General features: G+C 35.8%; 1 protein-coding gene across 4 annotated transcripts in view; it reads left to right on the forward strand.

The window, feature by feature from the left end:
- The window catches only part of CDK17 (cyclin dependent kinase 17), a 91854-nt gene that overhangs the window by 46691 nt on the left and 22109 nt on the right, over window positions 1–23054 (forward strand). For all 4 annotated transcript variants that reach the window (XM_083860363.1, XM_083860366.1, XM_083860365.1 and 1 more), the window contains 2 exons: window positions 3719–3883; window positions 9918–10051. In XM_083860363.1, the coding sequence (XP_083716489.1) occupies window positions 3719–3883; window positions 9918–10051 (299 nt within the window). The remainder of the gene's footprint in view (window positions 1–3718; window positions 3884–9917; window positions 10052–23054) is intronic.

Raw genomic sequence — 23054 nt, forward strand, 5'->3', positions numbered from 1 at the left:
GGGAGTTTCCACAGAAGAATCATTTGTGTGCAGTATGCAACCTGCCATGGCTGGCTTTTTCACTCTTGTGCTGAAGGAGGTGGTGGATGCAGCGGATTCTCTGGTGCGCTCTTTAGCCCTCCACTGAGTCTGTGGGTTGTATCATGCCTCTGCTGTTGTAATCTAGGTGAGAGAGGAAGACCAGATTCTTTGAGATGCATGATCTCAAAATGCAGTAGATCCACACACTTTTGCACAGTGAATTTTTTTGTGGCTTTTTGCTCACCTTTTAATTTTCATCATTCATTTTGCCTGTAGCTGAATATTAAACCTAGAGCAGCATGAATTACATTTACTAAGTGCAGTGACAGTTGAGTAAGGGATGTTTGTGAGTTTTATATAGGGGAAACATTTTTAAAGACAAATCAAACCTATAATCACAGAAATAAAATTACAAAAAGCAGTTTTTATAGATAGATGTAGTAAAGGCATATAACTTTTACAGTTTAGATGCATTTTATTCAAAGCCAGACAGTTGACTAAACCCTCATCTTGTAACTGCAATGTTGTACTTTAAATATAGTCATTCAACATATTAATAATTCTGGACAAAATGAAGTGAATTAAAAGAAATTGTAACTTCAAAAGAAGTACTTGTGGGTCTTAAGAGAGATAGAGTTAAGTAGTTTCTTCAAAAGCACTTTAACTCTTGAATCTCATAAATGCATGAAAACTAATAAATAGTCCTGTAAATTAATTTCCAACAAGAGTTCCTTGATCATTTTTAATATTTGTTCCAGTCTTGGCTGTTACTGTCGCATTTGCAGAGAGGAAGTAACATAATGCAGAATTCATGCAGCCATTTCTTTAGAAGGTCCTAGCATACAGCAGTGCACACTGCATTGTTTATAGCAAATATACTTTCCAAAACTTAAGCCTATGTGTTATACCATCATATGCCATCCAATCCTTCCTTTTTGTAAATTAACATGTATCAGGATTTTAAACCCTCCTTTTTAAATAAGTAGTACTAATACTTGTCTTAGTCAGAAATTCAGTGTCTCATGAGTGTTTTTGTAACCTTCACTTCATTGTCAGCCAGTGGTTGTGCCTGTCCTACTACATGACCTAAATTACTGTTGCAAAATTTTATAATGGGCTCCACAATTTAGTACAATACTTAGGATAGTGAAGGAAGGTAGTAGTTGGCTATGATGACAAAAGTTACTTCTGTATAATTGGATCTTACTTATCATATCCACCGTTTATCTTTCATTTTTATATAAATTTACTTATTAATGTAATCTGTATTTATCCTTATATTTGAGCTGAACTTTGAATATGTTAGGGTATTTTAGGAATTTAGTTTTAAACTATAACATACATACAAATTTGCCAGTGCCATGAGAAAAACAGATTCGTTAATAATAATCTTTGTGCATCATACTGTCATGTTAATAATGAGCAAAAAACTCAATCTCTGCATAGACATTCAGTGTATTTATAAATTCTGGCCTCTTACGTACTGCACAGTTCATGAAGGTAGATTGCTTTTAGCATGAGTAGTCAAAAGCCCTAACATATAAGGTACTATCCATTTCTTCACACTGCATGTAAACTCAGTGTGAGGTGTTTAGGCTAGAAACTTAATCAAATTCAAATCAAATTAGCAGGAAAGTTGGAAAGTAAAAAGGAGATGTTAACTTATCAAAAGCAGTAGTTGTGCTGAATGTGAACCCGTGTCCTGTGTTGTGGAAGTAGTAATAGATTCTTTTAAAAATTGATGAGGAATTTGCTGCCCGCTGTGCTAGGATAAATTTACTGTTAAAGGCATGCAACAAGGAAGCTGGTACCACTTGTAAAACCATGATGCAAACTGTTAGAACAGAAATAAGCATTTGGGACAGAGATATTCAGAGGTTTGAAGACCCTGGTCATACAAATATATACACAGATATATGGTGTATTTTTCCTCATGTTCATCCACTCAGATGCAAATGAAGGGATGCAGGCAGGTTTGTAACAGTGCTGACATGTCCTTTCTGTTTTCTGCCTGCGGCATGTTTGGGTTTTTTCCCCAGGACTTTTATTTTTTTCCCTGCAGCAGCTGAGTTAATGTTTTTTTGGGTGTTTTTTTTTTTTGTCTCACTGTGTTATTTGTGTTTATATGCAAAAATTCCTTTCATAATTATTTCTTAAGGTCATTGACCTGTCCTTGGGTAATTCTGTCTGTGTACTTCTGTCTCTGCTTCAGACTAATCGTAATAATGTATCTAGAAAGTTTTTGTATATGTGGGATGGGAGGGTGTTCCCTTCAGGACGCTGTTTTTCTTAGATTACTAGGCACTTGTTGCTGTTCCTTTCCTTTACCATTGAAATGAAATTCTGCTTTCTATAAAATATGTTCTCCTAGCTATATTTTTCTTTCTCCCTTTTTTTGGAAGGGAAAGCAAGATTTTGGGTCCCTGCATGTAGGTATATAAGGTGGAGTGATGAAATATCATCCCAGACTGCTCCCTGTCCCAGGAGGCATGAGTGAAGCTCTGAGCACACCCTGGGAGCTGTGGCTCCAGTGGGTGCTGCTCCATTCAGTAGCACTCACACTGTGGTTCCTCAGTGCATGGCTGCTGCCTTTTCTGTCTTCTGAATAATACCAAACCTGAATCTGTAATGTTAATAAGAATCAAATCAAATAATGGAAAAAAATTACTTGAATCTCAGTTGTTCTTTGGGCATAGCTTCTGTTCTTTTTCCTAGTATAGAGCGAGTGCTTGCAGGTAGCTGCCAGATGACTCTGATCTCGTTTTCTGAAGCAAGAGTATTTCATCTTTATTTTCTTGTATGAATGATTTCATTGGTGGTTCTGCTAAGTCCACTGTTGTGACAGTCAATGCAAGTGGACATTTGTTCTGCTTCTTTTGGGGGGTAAAAAAAACCCTCATGTTTTTAGAGTTAGCCCCTTCTAGGACCATGTCTATTCTTGAGGGCTGGTCCATGTTTGAGGAGTCAGGTTGATGAAGGAACATGAACACCCAAATTCTGTTCACACTTGTAAATACAATTTGAAAATTTCTTACATTTAATTCTTTTAGAAAGTGCTTATCAATGATAAGTTCTTTAAAAAAAAAATTTCTGTGAGCTATCTGAAGCACAATCCAGTAGAAAGCCAAAATAAAAAAAAATTAATGCATAATTTTTCTGATGCCCTATAAGTTAATAACCTTAATTATGACATAACAGCTCTGGAAGGTACAGACAGGTATGTTTACTTCTAAAGATCTCCAATGGCAAGGCTTTGGTGACCCACAAGAATTTTGAGAGAGAATATCTTCAAAGGCTTGTAGTTGAATTTGCTCATCGTAGTTGACCTAAAAGCTGTCCTGTTTAAAAGTAAAGATGAAACCTTGTTCAGTAAAGACAGAAGAAATTAATTATAGTGTTCTGGTTTTATCAACATTCTAAGACTGTATATTTAGGGCATTTACTCGTCCAGCAGGAGAGTGACAGGATTTAGCTAAAATTAAATTTGGGTAACACTTAATACTGTGGTTTATACTTGTTTGTTAATACAGAAATGGCCATATTATGGTGGTTTGCTGTTAGCATGAAAGATAATTTTACTAGACTGGTGATTTCCTGTTCACTAACTCTTTTTTTTCTTTCTTTTTTTTCTTCTGGCATGTTCCTGACAATTCTCCTTGCTTGTGGCAATGAATATTTTGATCCTCGTGAACTGTAGAGCCTATTGTGAAGAATGGCAGGCCTCCAACGTCTCACAGCATGCACTCATTTCTCCACCAATACACAGGATCTTTCAAGAAGCCCCCTTTACGGAGACCACACAGCGTCATAGGGGGCAGCCTCGGCTCTTTCATGGCAATGCCCAGAAATGGGAGCAGATTAGGTAATTTCCGACACTGTTTGTTTAAATAAATTCTTCTGTGAAAAATAATGTTGGTATTGATTCATAGCAGGAGGTGCAGATACTGTAATGCTTTAATAAGTCCCTGAGTATGCAGTAATTTTTTTCTGGAGTTCAGAAAATTTGTTCTTAAGGCACTGAATGTATCTTAAGATTTTCAGGAAGAAAGCCATTAGAAGAACACAGAGAAATCACCCATGAATTTTTTACAAGTTTAAAAGTTAAAAAAGTAACAAAATATTCTTAATACTTTGCAAGGAACCCATGTGTCCATCTCAGTTAAGTATTGGCAAGAAGTACAGTAAATGTATTACAAAAAAAACAGAGGATAATCATCCTATGTGTGGAATTTTAAAAGAACTGCTTCTATATTACTTCTCAATATTATGGAGAAAAAAAATTTTTTTTCAATGACAAATTAAGGCCACTCAACTGTAATTATCTTTTTGTTGTGGTCTTGAGCTATATTTGTGCTTCCGTGAAGCAAATAAGTTATGAAATATTTTTTCTTCTTCAAGTAATTTGTCATGTTGCTGCCTCCAGTCACCAATAATGTTATTGCTTGCTTTTATGTTACTTTAAATTATGCTTAATTAATTGATACTAGAAAATGAGAGCAAGTCACAGGTTAATTAGTTTTATTAGTTTTTCAATCTACTGCCCTCCTTTAGAAGTTTGATAAACTGATCTTCGAGATTAAGCTATGAATCTTCAAGATAGTTGTCAAACCTGGTGTAATACCACTCATCATGTTCAAAACCATGCCTTTTTACTGCTTGAGTTACCATTCCAACAATAAAAAAGACATATATCGTTTTGAATTTACTCTAGCAGCTGTTGCTTTCACACAAGAAAACAGGTTTTAGTATGCATGGTTTCACTACTGTATCAATTTCTGATTTCACTCAAGTCCAGTACACAGTATTTGCTTTTTCATTTTTGTCAAGCCAAGCTTTAGTTAATTTGCCAAGAATCTAACAGGAAGAGAGAGTTATAAAAAAATTGTGTCCTTAGTGAAATCTGTGTTTATCTGAATATGTAGTCTTTATGGATTATTTGTCAAACTTGATACATGTAAACTACAGGAGCAGCAAAGGTGGTTTTGGGTACAGAGATGCCTGTACTCTCTTACTTATGTGTTGCCTTTAACAGCAATTTATAATTTTTTCTCAAGTAGTATGGAGTAGGTGCACCTACAGAGTGTATCATGGAATCACAGAATGGTTTGGGTTGGAAGGGACCTCAAGGTCATCCCATTCCAACCTCTTTGCCATGGGCAGGGACACCTTCCACTGGGCCTGGTTGCTCTGTATGTATATGTTAAACACCTCTTTTTGCTTTGGATATGATAATGCCTTTTTTAAAACTCTTTATTTGATGGAAATACAAGCTACTTATGCAGGTGATCTAGCGGTAAAAAACTAGGAGTACAAGTATGTGCAGTCATAATTCCTCTTTCTGCTCCTTTTCACGTCTTTCTTTCTCTTGTTCTTGCTATATAAGAATGGTTATTACTCATTAGGAAGCTGAGGTTTTCTCTTTTGGGATAACAACATCAGAAACAAAATAGTCAAATATGCTACACTGCATGAGACTTTTCTTTACTTTCTTCATCCACCCTCTTTTCTTTACAGTTTTTCCTCTATTTTTTTATGTAGAAAAGTGGTTATTTCGTTAAAGAAAACCAGGTTAAATTGAGACCTGCCGCAAGTGCATCTTCATGCTGCATGTGTTTGAATGAGATTACCACTATAAAAATTGATTGAGAAGTCCAGGAAGGTTTTGGAGTTTTGTTTGCTTTTTGAGCATTGAACTTGAGTTTCTGCAGTTGTGATAATATGTAAAATCCCGAAATACTTCAAAAATAATTTCTACTTGGAAATTCTCTGTTAGCTTTATGTTTTATAAAATGCTCCATAAGGAGAAAATTTTGAGCTGTGCCTTTTTTAAAAATTTCTTAGCTATTTTTAAATTTAGTATTCAGTTACCAGGATGATTTTAGATACCAGAGGTGATTCTCAGACCAGATTGTGAAACTACTGAATGAGGGTTTAGCTGATAGAATTTTTAAAGTTCGCTTGTATCTGTACAGCTTCTAGAGTCTTGTACCTCTGGAAACATCTGCTGCTGCAGTCCGTGATGACGCCAGAGCTAATAAACCTTTTTTGGACCTGACCTGGCTGAATGTAGAACAAATCCGATTGTCCTTGTTCTGTTTTTATATTAATGTCACCTCTGGAGAGGCTTCTGGAATGTGCAGAGCCAACTGAAGCTGGCCCTGCTGGTGGACTGAAGTAACAGCCAGGAGAGTGTTAATCCTTGCTTTTGCAAGTTGTATTGATACAGTAATGGAGAAGTCTTGTTTCATTGTCATAAATGTTATTTGAAAGGAATGATGTTTCCATACAGCTTTCATAGTTCCGTAAAGGTAATGGCAAAGGCAATTTCTCACTATGGCCTTCTTCAATTTGAATTATATTATCACTGAAATTAATCATACAATGTATCCACTTCATAGAAAAGTAAGCTTTGGAAGAGTGCACCTTGGAAGAAATCCATTATGAAAGTCACATGATTATTTTTGTAATAATTTGAAATAAGGTGGAAAGATCATGCAGTCTGACTCAGTACTTATTAGTGACTTTGATTATGGCTCACTTGGAGGAGTTCTCATTTGCTGCACCGTAGGTTCCCTGTATTAATTTCTTCTGTGGTGCATTCCTCACAGCTGACATGAGGACAGCCTTTTCCTTTAAATGTACTTCTATAGTTTCCCTGTTATATTGTAGTAATCTACATCTAGCTTTTCATTTCATGGCCATTCTGGATATTTAATAAGAGTACATTAAATTAGACATCTGTATAAGAGAATGCTTTGGTATTGCAGTAAAAGCAATTCAATATATTGTGGAATTACTGAAACCTCCAAAGACTATGCAAGCAAGTTTTCATGCAGGTAAACTTGTCTAAAGAAAGGTTTAGAGAAATGAGGGCAATATTTGCATGGTTCTCATCATTGCTTATTTAAACACCATTGTGCACCTGTGTAAAAATGATTCAAATGGCTGGGTTAATGCCTTAGTCTAGGGTTTATGCCATTAAAATAATGAACATAAGGCTCTACTAATGCCTTTTTAATTGAATCAAATAAAAGGATGCATTTATATCAGATGATAACACAGTCAAGTTATTTTTAAAAAGCTTGAAAGTATATCTGTTTAGAAAATAATTAAAACATCTGCAAACCCTTATAGATAGGAGTAGTTGGGTATTTAGCCCATTGGAAATGCATGTTCTTTACTGATACATTTTTGATTGCTCTGGCCAGTATCCTGCATGAACCCTCTTGGTTTTGGGTATGTAGCTTATCCAGACTTGCCGGAATTAATCATATCACAGTGGTATTCAAATTATCATCTATATATGTCTGAAATATTGCATTTTTAGACTTGAATAGTGCATACCCTCTTTGTCTTCACATTCCTGATTTAGAAAGAACATAATCTCCTTGCAGCTACATTATCTGTTCCAATATATGGGTTTGTGTTACTAGTTCTTGAAATAGTGCTTAGTTGTGTGTTATTACATGGGTGAACCTCTTAGTAAAAGAATTATCTTTGTCAGCTAGGGTGCTCTATGTTGTTCTGAGCATTGCATTTCCAATTGTCTTTTTTTACTAGTAATTTGATAATACAAATGCTTTCGTGAATTAAATGTGAAAAATATGACAGTATCAATCCCATAATAATTTTAAGTATCAGTCTCTCAAAAAAAAAAAAAAGATTTTGTTGGTTTTTATTTTGTGAGATTGTTGAGATAACTCTCTTGCGTAGCTTCCATAAAGAAAATAGACTTTGGGTCCCAACCAATGGGCTTGTTCTAACATGAGGATAAATAGGTTTGGGAACAATTATAACAGTATAACTGCTACACTTCATTTTACTAACAGAATCTCAAGAGCTGTAATTGCTAAATTGGATTAGATGACCTCTCAGAAACGTATTTTAAAAGAGAGTTTTTATTAAAGAACCAATATGGTGAGTGTGCTATTACACCAGATATAACAGTACTGGCATAACAGCTTTGCTGCAAGCAGTGTTTTCAATAATGCTTTTATATTACTAAAATTAATTTTCCACAGTTTGTTAGAAATTTTTAAAAAGATAGCTGTCAAGTCACTACAGAGAATAAAACAATTCTTAGAGTCTTAGCAAAAGAGAGTCACATTTTTTCTGCGTAGCTTCAAAAGTAAGGGTAATCTTTAGGAACCGCTTTCTGAAAACCTTTTCCAAGGGTTCAAATTGCCCTGCCTTTAATAGCACTGATGAGTATTTAGCTTGTTTGCAATCAAAAGACTGCTTATTAAGGAGTGCAGGTTAATTTTATTTTTTTTTTATTTAGTCCAAATCTATGCATGACTTGCAGGGAAAAATCTGATTCAGTATGGGTTTTTAATAGAAATCCAATATAAATCTGCATCACTGCTGGAAAATTTGCTTTGTGCACAAGATGCATGCTTTGTTTCTGTTTAATTACAGTATTTTGAGTTAAAATATGTGTTTCTAATAACTTAGAAATTATTCTTTCTTTTTATATCCATTTTATTTTCCATAAAAGGAAATTGTATGTACTGAGGAAGAATTAGTTCCTTTGAAGTGTGCGTGATTGTATGTAAGCCAAGCTAGACAAATATTTTAGAAGATGTGCTTATAACAAAACATTGCCCTAATGGCTTTTTTCCCCCTAGAAAAATCCAATTTTCTTGCTTGTTGATGGTGTGAAACTTGCAGTTTCTCTTTTGGTTTTTGGGGGCTTTTTAAAGTCACTGTGATGCTTTGCAAATGTTAAATACTTTCAAGTGTGTTGGTTGTAAGGCTGAATTGATCTCTGTGCATTTTGCTAATATTAGCATTTTTTAGGGATGGAGTTCCGGGATTTTTAGTTGTTCCTCAGGTTCTCTAACACCTTGTTGAAGATAATGATTACTAACAAGGATCAGGAGACAGCAGGGAGCTGGTGTCTTTTGAAGCACCTACTTTATATGTATAGGTATTTAATTTCTGAATTTTGCATTTCAGATATTTCTAAGTTGATGGTGGAGCATTACTCATAGTGAATTTCTTCTATGACCGATTTCTTGTGTGTCCTTTTGCAAATCATTTGGCTCTTTATGCTGTAATAGCCCTGCCTTGATTTTCTTTTGTTCACTTTTCTTTTGTCTCCAAAGACTGAAAAATCTTTTGGTGCTTAAAACCAAGGTCTATATGTATATATAATATACATAAGCTTTTATGTGCATGAATCTTAAGGATTGTTTAAAAATTAACAAGTTCAGTTGACATGAAGATCCTGCATCACTTAACTCAAGCAGTTAGATAAATTCCTCCATAAGGTCACAAATTTCACTTAATGGCTTGTAAACATCAAGTCTTCTGAATGCACTTGTATGTTGTGGGCCTTGATTTAGATGGTTATATACATCCCCTGAGTTCACACATGGATGCCAGGGGATTTTATATTTGAAACTTCTGTATTTGTCATTTCTGAAAATACTACTATACCTCTTGGTAGGACTTTTAAGCTGACTGAAGATACATTTAGGTTACTAGCATCAGGTAGTCTGATTTGAAAATGTTAATTATTCTCAGTAATGTTGTATATCCAAGAGCAGCTAAAAGAGGAGTGGTACTGAGGGATTTTAGGAACTGAAGCTGGGAGGGGGAGTTGGCTTTGAGGAACTACAGTTGGGATTGGAACGTCTGTCTTTTGCTTTGGAAAACTGAGTTCTCCTACAGTTCAAATAAGTTTGCATAGAATTCCTATAAAGTAATCCTGTTCATTTTGTGGTTATTACTGAGCCATTTAAAGTATGTATCAAGACTGCCATGGCTATGATGAGTCTGACTCTGCTGTGTAACTCAATCACAGTAATGATTCACTTCTTTTCCATCTGTACAGAAAAGCTGTTTGATGCATTGCTGTTTAACCATTTTCAATTATTTGGATTATTTTTAAGATATTGTTCATGAAAATTTGAAAATGGGATCGGATGGGGAAAGTGACCAAGCTTCTGGAACATCATCTGATGAAGTTCAGTCTCCCACAGGAGTTTGTCTCAGAAACCGGATACACAGACGAATCTCAATGGAGGTAATTCACTTTTAGTATAAGGATCATTTAAATTGACAGGAGAGTTGGGGTTGCTTTAATTGTTTCTGGTAACTGGTCGTCTTCTCAATTAACTGTAACCAAGCATTCTCCCATATATTTCATGCAGAGAGCATTTATTTAGTGCTATTTAAATTTGTCTCCATTTGTCACACAAAATGATGGTTGTCTTGCACTGTTTATGAGCTGTTAATTTTGAAAATCTAAATGTATTTTGAAACTTGGAATTTTTGGAAGGAATTTCTTAAGTGTAGCATTTAAATAGCTTTCTGTCACATTGTGTGCAAACCACGGAATGTATTCAAGAAGATACATGGTTTCTACATTTTTTACTTAACACTGTTTCCTAGTCTTTGCAAAACTAATGCTACAGCAGCAGTGATGGTCCTGACTGCTTCAGCCTTTTCCTCTCTTCCTGTTTTTTTTCATGAACGGAACTTTACAGGATGGTAAACAAAAGGAGGAAAAGTACCTTATGAATAACTGTGCACATAATTTCCTTTATTTATGAGTCTCCTTATGAATACTAGCCACCCTTGTGCTTGCTTTGTTGTCATTTCCCTTGGTGAACTAAAACAGAGCACTTCCCTTTTTCTAGAGTGTATAAAAGTTACAGTTATAATGATGTCTTTGTTACAGAAGTATGTAGAATTGTGTAGTTGCTGCTGTATAGTATACGTAGCAATAAGCCTAGCTGTAAGATTTTGCATTTTCATTCAAGGCATCATATACTGGATTGGGAAACTGATTTGGATAAGTTACAGTAGGGTGTACATGCCGGAAATGTTTATTTGTGAGGCATTCTTTTATGCTTGGAATTCCAAGACTTCATAGTGCAGATATGATTTCAAAAATGTGTGGATTGGCTGTATTAATTATTAAGATTGTTCCTTGTACATGAGAGGTTTTGTATGCAAATTCTTAAACTTCTGTGTTATTAGATCTAAAAACTTTGTTCACCTGGCTTTGCTTGCTGACATTAACTTGGGAGAACAAATGTGGGTTTATTGGTTTATGCAGGATGCTTAAATTAGGGGAAAAAAGTCATTGTGAAAACCTGCTTATCAGAATGTATGCTGGACAAACTAAAAATCAAGGAAATTATCTGAAGGGATTATTTTCTTTTTGTTCATTGTCTGTTTCTTCTCTGTTTTGAAATGCCTATTTAGAACAGGAAAGAAACAAAGAAATTAATGATTCATAATGAAATTAACAAACTGAAATGGAAATCTGTCAAATCCTCCAGAGAGGGCTAAGAACCATTAAAGGACTCTCTTTTGTATTGGAATACAAGAACACCAAAAGAAATTACTAAAGAGCTCAGAAATAGTAAAAGTCAGGAAATTCCTGTGTAAATTTTCAGAAGTTTTTGTTTGATTGTTTTGGTTTGTTTTAGTTTTTGTGTGGTTTTTTGTGGGTTTTTTTTTTCCTCAACTAAAAGCATCTTTTAATTTGCCTCTTTAATTGTAAAACAATTCTAATATTACTGTTTAAGAGTCTTTGGGAAGCTTTTAGATTTTGTTTATGCAATGCTAATTTTCTTACTTTCCTCCAAATTCCAAATGCTTACTTCTGACTGTTGAAATTAACATTGTTTTCTTCATTGACTTGTTTAGTCAATGAGAGAACAAATTCTTTTTGGCATTTATTCCTGTATATTCTGTGAGAATTGTAATGTTTCCCTCAAATCACCATATAGTATTGATACAGTGACTTTTCCTGTAAGATTCCATGCTGATGTGTGCAAACAGTCTCAGTTCTGAATTTTAAAAATGAGAGGACTCATTCTTAAAATGAGTGGAATTAAGTTTGCTTCTTAGAAGTACTTTGCAGCAGATTAGGTTGGATTTGTATCTATTCGTGCATTCCAGAGGGGGGAAAATACAACAATCTCATCGCTTTGGTTAAAACACCTTTGTAATGGTAATCTTTTCAGTCACCTTTCTCATTTCATAAGTGAAAAGACTTTAAGTGATTACATTGCCTGCCTGTCTTTTCCTCCTTCTATTTATCCCATGGGTCATTTTCTGTCAGTTTTGACACGGCTAGAAATCTCAGATTCTAATTCTCTATTAATTTCGGTGAGAAAGCTCTTCATAGGGAGACATTGCTAATGTATCCACTGCTAGTTAAAAACCACAATATCCACATATGAGTTGAGTTACAAGATGTAAGTCCGCAGAAGACCCGGTTTTACTCAGTTGGCTCTTTGTGGAATGGGATCACTTGCTTCCTTGACCTTTGAGGGGACTAAAACAAGTTTTTTTCCCTCTTATAAAGAGTTGTGCCTGTATGCCTTGTGAGGCTTGTGCCACGGAGCTGGCTGATTCAGTAGTAGCAGTGTCATTATATAAAGAGAAAGAAACAGTCTGTGTTGTAAGAAAGAGTCTAAGTTTCTGTTATTTCATTTATTTTGATGGCTGGTGGGGATCTGTTGTCTCTAGACATTGGGTAGCCTGAGGACATACTGCCTTTATAACCATTTAGGATGAGTTATAGCTGTGTGCTATACATCACAGGTTGGAGTGAATTCATACATGTGTGATGGAATGTTTTTGCTGAAGAATGTAGTCTGCTGAAGTCATTAGCCCCAGCTGAAATCCATTGTAGAATGTATTTGATTAAACATATGCAGTTGGATAACATGATGAAGCAGTTCCTTGTTCCTTCTCACTAAGATGAATGTGCCTGTCACGGTATGGCTCTGTCCTTTCTTGTGTTTAGTTTGACCAATATTTGCTGTATTTATAGTGAGTTTTTTACATAAATTCTTGGTTATGTGTGTTTGGTTCTTTGTGCTGAATTGACAGAAGTCCTAATTCATTTTGAAGGTAACTAATCAGGTAAAGTTGAAACGTTGGCACAGTCCTTTTTACTTACAGGAATTTTGTATATATAACCAAATTTTTTATGCCCACCTTGAACTTCCTCTAGAATTCTGAAAATAAGCAACCCAACCAGGTTTTATTAGCTGCTTGCTAAAAAAAAAATGTATACTGTACTCAAAGTGCTAACCAGCAAAAAAAAAAAAAAAAAAAAAGGCAGTATTATTCCTGTGATATTTTGTCCATTAGAATATACATTCTGATGTTTAGTGCCCATCCCCACTGCAGTTAAATAATGCATAGCTACAAATAAAATGTTGTTAAAGAGCAGACATATTCTCTGCTGCAGAATATATGAAAGATTCTGTTGGGAAATAAAACTTGATCTTTCTAAAATTTTCATACAAAGAAATACAAAATAGACAGTGGCGAGAGAAATTAAAAATCTGTTTGTTATAGCAGAATCTCCATGGCAATAGAAAGCTGAAATTTCATAACCTTAAATTGTCCTGCTTTAGATAGAAAGTCATTGTGCTTCAGTGTAACCTAAATATGAAACATTTTAATTATGAAATAGTGATAGTTCAATGAGAAAGAATCCTGCTCGGCAGTGAAAAGTTTGCCGGGGTGAAAACTTTCAGTGCACAGTAGCAGCCATGGAAGTACCAGGTTTCAGTCTGTCACACCCCTCCCGCCCCCCACCCCTGCATTTCCCCATCAATTATAATTTGGGCGATCAAGACGGGGATGATGATGTGGTTGCTTCTGAATTCGACAGTGCTGCAGTTGTGGTGCAAGATTGGGGGTTTTTTTAATGATTGTTCCTTGTTATCATGTGCTTAAAGGACAAAGAGAAAGTGCCAGTCTCACTGTGTTGACTAGATAAAATTTATTCTGCATGTAATTCACAGGCTACGAATTGTCGGTAAAGCAGTTGCATTTTCTTTCACCTACCTTCCCCTGTTCAGGCAGGAACCATGCTGAGAGTAGGTGTGAGCGTCTATTGTGTGAAGAGTTCGATTTCAAACACCTGTCAGGTTTTAATTAAAATATCTTCTATTCTCATGCTAATATTAATGATTATTTACTAAGTTACTAAAATTGTTTATTAAACAAAACAGACGGAAAAATCTTTTCAAATGTCAGCAATACAGCTTAAGAGTGTCTACATGTATATCTCTATTTCAAATGCAGCTGCTTTCATCATGCAATGAGAAACACTTCTCCAGATCATGGAACTAGAGCTTAAAGCATTTTCAGTTTCATTTTGCTGGAAAAGAAGTAACGCAATAATATAAATAAAAGAGTAATGCATTAATATAAATTCATGTTACAAGCTGTGAGTGTTCACTGGGGGCCCTGTGCCCATGCCCTGGGTAGTGAGTGCATCGTTAAGAGCTGTTGTGAATAAAAAATAAGGAGAAACAGTCTGTGCAAATCGAAACATCTGTTTCCCTTTCCCAGAAGTCCAAGGTCTGTTAGCTGTCTTAGCATGTGAACTGGCAGAGGGCCATAACCCACTGTTCACCAGCCTGTTTCCCAGATATTTTATCCTGAGAAACAGTTCTTATCCATCTGACTGTCACATTAGTGACAGAAGTGTGTTCCAGATCAGACTGCTCCTATCACACTGCCATAGGGTATAATTCTCCCGTGGGAGGATTAGCTGCAGGGCTGGTACTTGTAGCTGAACAGAAGGAAATATGAAGGCTATGAATTGATGCTGTAGGCAGGTGTGTTTTGTGATGGTCACCTTACAAAAGTAAGAATGTAGATGCAAAGTAAGTTTTTTGTGAGCTTTACTCTTTACCGGGGTGTAACTGCATAGGAGGTCTTGACACAGAGCCTGAGTAACTCAACACGCTGTTGGTCCACCTGGGCAAGTGTACCTTCTCCTAAGAAAAATACACAAAATTAATTGATGTTTCATCTGATAAAAGTGTTAAGGATTTGTTCATAGGGTTGAGATTAGAATGTGGATTGTAGGTCCCCATTGTCATGTGCAGATAGGGTAGTCTCAGCTCCGTTCAGTTGTTTAAATGCTTGAACAGCAGACGGTAGTACGTAGTACTCACCCAGGCTTTTGGTCACTGGGAGTTACAGTGTTTTCTTCTGCCATTAGTTTTGGAAGCAGGAACCCACTTTATCCAAGATAGCCTGAGCATTCAGCCCTAGGTATCTTGCCCTCCAGGAGGCTTCCTTGTAAACCAAGCAGGCATTACTGCCTGGGGCCTACTCTAAGCAAAGTTTCTTCCTTACCCCTTCCTTTTTTGCTTGGCAGCTACAGAACTCTTTCTGCCATATTTACTGGGTTTTGTCTAATTTGCTTCGCTCTGACTCCTGAGAAAGTGGTAGCTTTTTTTCTGGTTGTCGTTTCTGTGAATCTAAGCACATGGTCACCTACCAGAAGATTTCAGTACTAGACAGAAAAGAAATTGAAGCTGAATACAATCAAGACTTCTTTTGATTTTCAGTGGTCACTGTACTATCTCCATTCAGTCAGGCTTGTCTCTTTTTTCTCAACCTTCTTCAAGGTTGCACTAGCAAATGTGTTATCATTTTTATAAACTTCCACTTTCATGTTTCCATGACCCTTGGTGATTTCAAAAGCCCCTTCTAAAAACCCAAGTGTGTGTTCTAAATTACTAGTATAGTTTTGATTAAGCTGATGGACCTTCTTTTGATCTATTTGATTGGCAGACTCATTTGTTCTACAAAACACTGACACTGCAACAAGAAAAAGAATTTCAGCTTAGATAACAGATGACTTTAAAATGCCTTTTACCAATCTTTTTAAAGGGTAACTGCCTTTGTTATCTGCAGTTGACACTTTTTTTGCCTTTCTGTTGGGAACCTTTGTCATTTTGGTGCTTAAGTTCTTGCATTCCACTTGAAAAAGCTCCTTTAGAAAAGATACTGCACTAGGCGATGTTCTTTCTATAAGGATGGAATATATGTTTTTTGGGGTTTGTGTCTTGATGACTTGGATTTTCCTTAAGTTCCATTTAGGAGTAGTCTAGTGTCACACTGGATGTGTTCAGTCATCTATAAAACACATCTCTCGTAATCACAGAAATGCATCAGATGAGAAGTCAGTAATGGGACGCAGTTTCATACCCTGTACTCAAAGCCACACTTTTGTCCAGGAAAGTCAGATTTCCCGTATTCGTATTCAAGAAGTTAGTTTATTTTTAATTAGCCACTTTTTTCCTGGGACTTACCTTTTGGTACTTAAATTGTTGTTCTGTTTCTCTTTTTCTTTGGCCTCCTTTTTCTTACAAGCTGGTAACCTATGCTACCTTTTTTTCTTTTGGAGCAGTTTCTCTTGCTACTTTTCTTGTTACAGAAACCGATGAAAACATACAGAAATCCATGTTTAAAAATCAGGAAGATGTAGTAGTAAGTGAGGCAGAGCTTGCTTTATTAGCTTCTGTTCCTGTCCAGCACCTACGGCTGAGTCAAACAGCCATAGACCCTGAATTTCAGCAGGGTTTATATTGAGGCTGATGCTACAGAGTGGTATCTTGATAGCTGATAATTTAGCAGGCAAAGAAAATCAGACATGATATTTTTATGGTTGTTATTATTTTTCATATTCTTCTTTATATTCTTCAAGTTCACTTCCTGACAAGCTTTCTGATGCAATAAAATAATAACAAAAATCAAATCAAACAAAAAAACCCAAAACAAAAGCAAGAAACCAACCAAAAAACCAGAAGAATTTTCAAGTGTTTCTGGCATAATCTGTCACAAATTCCCTGTGTATTTATATACTTGCTGAAAGTTAATGTCTCACATTTGATTTTCATTTCTCCTTTCTCATATTTTTCAAAACTAGTTTTTTGACACATGGGTTTGTTTTGGTTTGGTTTCATTGGTTGTGAATAGAAGCTCCTGGAATGCTGTTTGTGAACACTGTTTGTGCTGAACAGTTTAAACCTTTCTCTTTAAAACTAATGGGAGAGATGAAGTAAAGAAAATAACAGCCTGTGTTTTTTTGAAAAATGTGTGAAAAAGCAGGTTTTTTTCAGCTCGTTGGTAGCCTAAGCAGCATATCCATGAAATGAAAATTCTCACTACAAGTACTTTGAAAAAGAAAGTGTTCAGAATTCATGGTTTTGCCTGCTTAAAGAAACCTATTGGCCTGTAATTCTAATTTGTGCCTTCAAAAATACTAGTTGTTGCAAATACTACTGAAAAGATGCTTAGCACATTTTTAAGTTTTTCATGGTGCTAAAGTAAATAAAGATATTTTCTTGCAATGCTGGTTTCTATGCTTCTAATTTTTATATTATTTATATTTATTTTACATTTCCATCTGAGAGCCATAGCTACTGTAGATATTGGCAATAACATTCTTCAGCTACTGACAATCCTTGCTTTGTTGATTGGTGATAGTGGATGTGCTGGGAAAATGTAACACCTAGTCCCGAGCAGAGATTTAACCTTGGAATTTGTAGTAATAATATTTCACTGATTATACTTAGTCCTTGTCTTTGCCTGACATGTCAAAATCCAATCTGACAAACTCTGTTTATGTTGGACAAGAGGAAGAGAACATGCTTTATCTGTGGTCAGTGGTATTTCTTCTGACTCTGAAATGGCCTGTGGGCGCAATCTCATGATAAAATCCCTGAAAGTGCTTTCTGTACTTGAGTAGCATATTTGGAAAAAAACCTTTTGATTTAATTGATGAATGAAATCCACCATATTTGGGTCAATTCTGTCCCAAATGTAAAAAAGCCTCTTGATTCAGTACTCAAAATTGACACTTCTTTAAATTGTGTTGCATTTCAACAAACTAGTTGAAAATCGGCACAGATTCATGGTGTGAGATCCAGCAGTGATCCTTTGTAGATGTATCTTAAGATTGTATTTTCATTATTGCTGCTAATAGAAGAGGTTCTTTGATGGCCCTTTCCTCAAATTTAGCAGGGTAGTAACTGAATGAATAATTGTGATTTAATGATTTCAGTAAAATAGTAACAATAACAACATTCAAGTATAGAGGAAAAATGAAATATCCAGATATAAATCATGCTACTAAGGCAGAAAAGAAATGGACTTTATGCATCATAATGAAATTATACCTAAACCTGTCAGTTGTGCAGGGGAATGATGATGGCTCTATATATATATATATATATATATAAGGAAGACTGGTATAGATAATTCATCCCAGTGTTAAAATAGTCTTTTTGTTACAGTAATGGAAGCCTATTTATAAAGGTATTAAAATAGCGTGCTACAAGGATATTGTAGGTTTCTTTTGGTGCATGTGTATGCTGGTGTTTTTCTTTGAGACCTTGAAGGTCTACAGAGCTGTAACCAAATAACAGTTTTTTACAAATATGTTCTCTGGTTTGGGATTATTATTATTATTATTATATTTACTTTTGCCTCTACTAGTCTTGTTGTGTGTCATAATTCTGTAGAGGATCCAGTTGGCTTCAGTTCTGTAGAGGATCCAGTGCTGTCATTTGACAGAAATGCACTGAAATTTGTTAAGGCAGCCAGAAAAAAACTCTTCATGGTATCTGATACTAAAATGATACAGTTAATACATGCTTAAAAGTTGTATATTAGAATGTTTAAATTCTTACAGTACAAGCTAATTTCTTAACTTGTTTGCTTTGTGTATCATGTGGTAGTACATAATACACATTTAGTTACAAGATGCTAGGAAAGAATAGTGTAAAAATTTGGTTGGTTTTGGAGGTTCTTTTACAGTAAGCATGTAATGAAGTTGTTGGCATGTAATTGTGTTGCATAAAGGGTTATATGATGCAGTCATAAGCATTCTCCAATGAACAAAAGCACAGTGAATTACTAGTGAACAGCCCGTGGTTGCAGCTGAGATATCTCACTGGTACTCACTAAAGCTGGTGAGAAGGCTTATTCCAGCCAGTGCTTGCATAAAAGCATTTCATTTTCATTTGATCCACAGTGGATTGTTGGGGCCGTCAGACTGATGTCTGTAGACTTAGAAGAACAATTCTTTTTTCTTTGTGAGGCTGTAACAAAATTTCATGGATGGAATTTAGCAGAATCAACTCTTAAAAGATAAACTAATATTTAAGAGAGAGGCGACCAGCAAGTTGTCTGTTGCCATATAGTAAGAACATACCTTAAGGAATGGTTGGTCTGGAAATGTAACTCGCCAATAAACGAAATAGCCAAATAAGGATGGCACATCCTATACTGCCAAGCTACATCAATATACACCACTAAGGATTGGCAGTATAGGCTGTGTCATCCACTGACAGAGACAGCTTCCTACTCCTCTTGGCACCTAACCTTGTATCAGTGGATAATTAGTTCCTTTGTTTGGAAGAAGTAGCTAACAGACTTTCTTACACCCAGCCCTTTCTCCTCCAAAAGCTATAGGAACATCTGGCCAAGGCAATGAAGTACCGGCTTTGGAGATACTCAGCTGTTAGGTTTGCTAAATGAAATATTCAATAAGAGTGAACTGAGGCTGATGTTTATCAGGGTTTTCCCTTCAAGTGTTTTCTGACAAGAGGCACAAATCTTCCTTCTCTTGCTGCAGTTGCATAGCACTTAGTCAGAAATGGCCTATCACTTCAGAGATTAGCAGCACTTGTAATCCAATAGGTGCAAGAGAGACCGTTGAAGCAAGAAAGGAGCACTCTACAAATGGGCATATTTGTTACAGGTTAAAAATAAAAGTAATCTGGTTTTCATTTTTGCTTTTTGTAGTGTAATTAAAATTGGACTTGGAAGACTTCAACAAATCCTTCCTTGGGGCAATTTTCTGATTATGTATTTTTTGTGTTTAATGATGTTTTTTCTGTTTCATCATAAATATTAGTATTTACTGTCCAAATGACCTGTGTAAGTCAAAGACATAATGACTTGAGTTGAGAGAAGGCAAACTAAAAAATGTGAATGTTTCAAGTTGCTTTTTTTTAGAGCATTTTTAATATGTAGAGTTCAAACATTGTCTATCCTGTGTTAGAATAATCTTTATCAACTTCAGTGAAATTAACTGAAGTGTGTAGAGCATCTTGGCCAAAAAAAGAGGTGAGTTAAGGAAATCCATATGGTTTTTGTTACAATACCTGATTTAAAGGGGAAAATGTTAACAGTGTTCTTTTCACAAATAAAAATAGGTTTATTGTGTAAAACAATGTACTTTTTTGGCAGAGTCGAAGAGGAGTGAAAATTACCTCTTGGTCAGGAATGAGACTTCCTTAAAAGTGTTAAAATGTGCATATGTAATATTAAATTAGTCAAGTCAGGCAACTATAAAAGGGAATAGCTGATAAGTTTGTATTATGGAAATAGGAGATGAGTAAAGGATAGGTAGCTAAGGAAAAAGTTGACAGAGGTGAAAAACAGAATATGGTAACAAAATTCTAGTCTTAAAGTTTTGTGATTTCGTATGAGTGGCAAGTAAAGAGGCTGGTGTTTGCAATAGTATTTTAGGCCATCCAGTAGAGGACCAGAGGTAATGGAATTTAAAAAGTTAGTATTTGGGGGGTTTACATATATGTGTGAAAAACAGGCCACGTTTGGGGGCAAGGTTGTATTTTTGTTTGTTTTTCATTTAGAAGACGAGGTCTGTTTATGTAAAATGTCAAATTCCTCAGCTCATAGAACCTGTAGAATTTAAGCTGGAATTCCTTCCTCCAAGTGTATGAAGTCAGTGGTAGAGGGAGCTTCCACATCAAGTTACAGCAGCACGGTTGGATGTTAGCCAGATGAAAAAAAAGGCTGGACAAAATGTAACTCTTCTTAGAGCATTTGCTTTACCTGGCATTAAAAACAGATGATAAAGATAAGCACAAGTTAGGGTAGTTTATCTCCACAGAAAACAAAGTGATATTAGTGTCAGAAGTGCTTACATCTGCCATGAAGCAGAGTAAGACAAATGTGAAATTCATTTCAGACAAATTATAAAAATAGATGCGTTTCTCTGCAGTAGTAAAGGAAAATTGAGAATAAGCATTGCATATGAGGATAGAAAATGTGTTTTTAAGTTGTAGAAGGAAGAGGAAAATGCCACAAGCATTCCAGTTCCCCTAACAAATCAAATGGTGGCTGAATATGTTCTCCAGAGTATAATGTGGAACTGGATCAAAAAATAGTTCATTAAATAACTTACGGTTAGCCATAGGCATTTGATAATTTAGAGTACTACATTTATTGAATACTGATATATTTTCGTTGCAAGTTGACCCTAAAGATAAATGTAAATGAATTAACTAGAAAATGCTATGAATTGACAAAGCTTTTTCATAAATTAGATCTCATTTGGAAAAATAAATCTTAAATGATATACAAGAAAATAATGTGGTTTCAATTATCTAAAAGATTGTTTATTTTAACTGAAGTACTTTGTTGCCCCTAAAAGCTGGGGGTTTGCATTCCAGTAAACCCTTGCTTTTTAAGAGTTATAAAGGAATGCACCCCGATTTTCTCATAGCTGAAGGTCTGTGTAGACCACTTACATGCCTGTTATGTTTAAAAAAGAATAAATAAAATAACATAGGAGTTTGCTCTAATTTACTACCTTGAAAAATTTAGAAGATTTATAAAGGGATGCAAAATTAGTGTTAAGAAAAGGACATTTAGCTCTGTAGTGTTGACAGTCTCAAAGAGCGTCGGGAAAATTCAGTCCTGCCATTAATTTTACATGTTTCCTTATGACTTCTTTAAACAGCATTGTGGCAAGAGATTTTATACCTTGGTTTAAGTTTTTTAGTTTTTTCTTTCCTATAGGAAATGCTAACAGGTCATTATATTCAGTTGGTCATTGAAATAAGTGTGAACAAAGTCCTCGGTCCAGAACATATCTCATTGCTTCACAGAATTCTACAGAGATTTAAGACAGTTAGAAATTCTTAAAAATCTGTTTCTTACTGTTGTGGGCCCTACAGCCTGGTGTCACACCAAAACAGCAGCAAGCCATGGTTTAGAAGAGCAGGTTTTGCTGCTGGTAAAGCAGCAGTATAGCAGGATTGCAGTGGGATGGCTGCAGGAGCAGCAGAGGGAGCAGAGATGGTGATAGCATCTAATGGGTAGGTCCAGGCTTCCTACACCAAGGCCATAAAGGCTGGTCAGCAGCAGCAGGGAAACAGGTTCATTCCCTTGGGCTTAACAGCTGGCCAAAGGGCTATTCTGTGCCATCTGGCATGGCACTTGGCAATAAAAGCTGGAGCAGGAGGAAGGAAGGAGGACATTTGTGGCTATGGCATTTGTCTTCTACTTCTTGAGCCACGTGTGTGCTGAAGCCCAGCTTTCCGGTAATCAGTTGGACACCTGCATGCTGATAGGAATCTGTGAATCAGTTCCTTTCCCCATTCTGCTAGGAAGTGCAGCTTTTGCTTTCCTTATTAAACTGCTATTACCTGCACCCACAAGTCTCCTCACCATCCTTCAGTCTTCTCTGCATTTTGTGGGAGCAGAGAATGAGTGCTCCACTAGGGTCAGCCAACAGTGGGAGAACAAGTGTCCTGCTGCCATCAGATGACCAGGCTGCCCACGTGTCAGCAGACTGCCTGGTCTGCCTGGAACACTGAAGGCTCAAAATTCGTAGGTGTGTGGTAGGTTCTTGCTTTTCTTTTAATATTATCTCAGTTAAATTAATTGGGTTTTTCAACTGTGTCAGACTGATGTAATTTTAGTTTCCAGATTTTCTATTTAGCCATTAGGAAATGTTGTGCTTATTCCTTTCATGCACATCTAATGAATCCCCTTTCATGTTACTGTATAGCATTTAATTATAATTGCTTGCTTTTCCCAAGAGGTAGTTGCTTCAATTAATGGAAAAACTGGGAGGAAGTAAGGTGGTACAGACAAATATGAACACATAATAATTTCCTTTTTTCAGGTATTTGAGTTTGTAGTCTAAATTACTTTCTTCAACTTTGTCTATTTTAGGGAGTTAGATAAAGGAAAATTGTAATTGAAAGGAGACTTCATATCTATAATACTATGATCTTTCAAATATTGGTGTCATAAAAGGTTTCTGGCTGGTGTCAGAACAATTCAGGTAACAATTTTAATGTATGGTTTTTAAAAGGAAATCTTAGCTTGGTTGACATTCTAAGTAGCCAAATAAGCATGAGTTTTGGAAGTATAGTAGTGGAAATCATTAGGAGGAAAAAATCTATAAAGTACTTTCTGCAGTTTCC

This window comes from Zosterops lateralis (assembly GCF_965231275.1).
Source record: "Zosterops lateralis genome assembly, chromosome: 4".
Lineage (NCBI taxonomy): Eukaryota > Metazoa > Chordata > Aves > Passeriformes > Zosteropidae > Zosterops > Zosterops lateralis.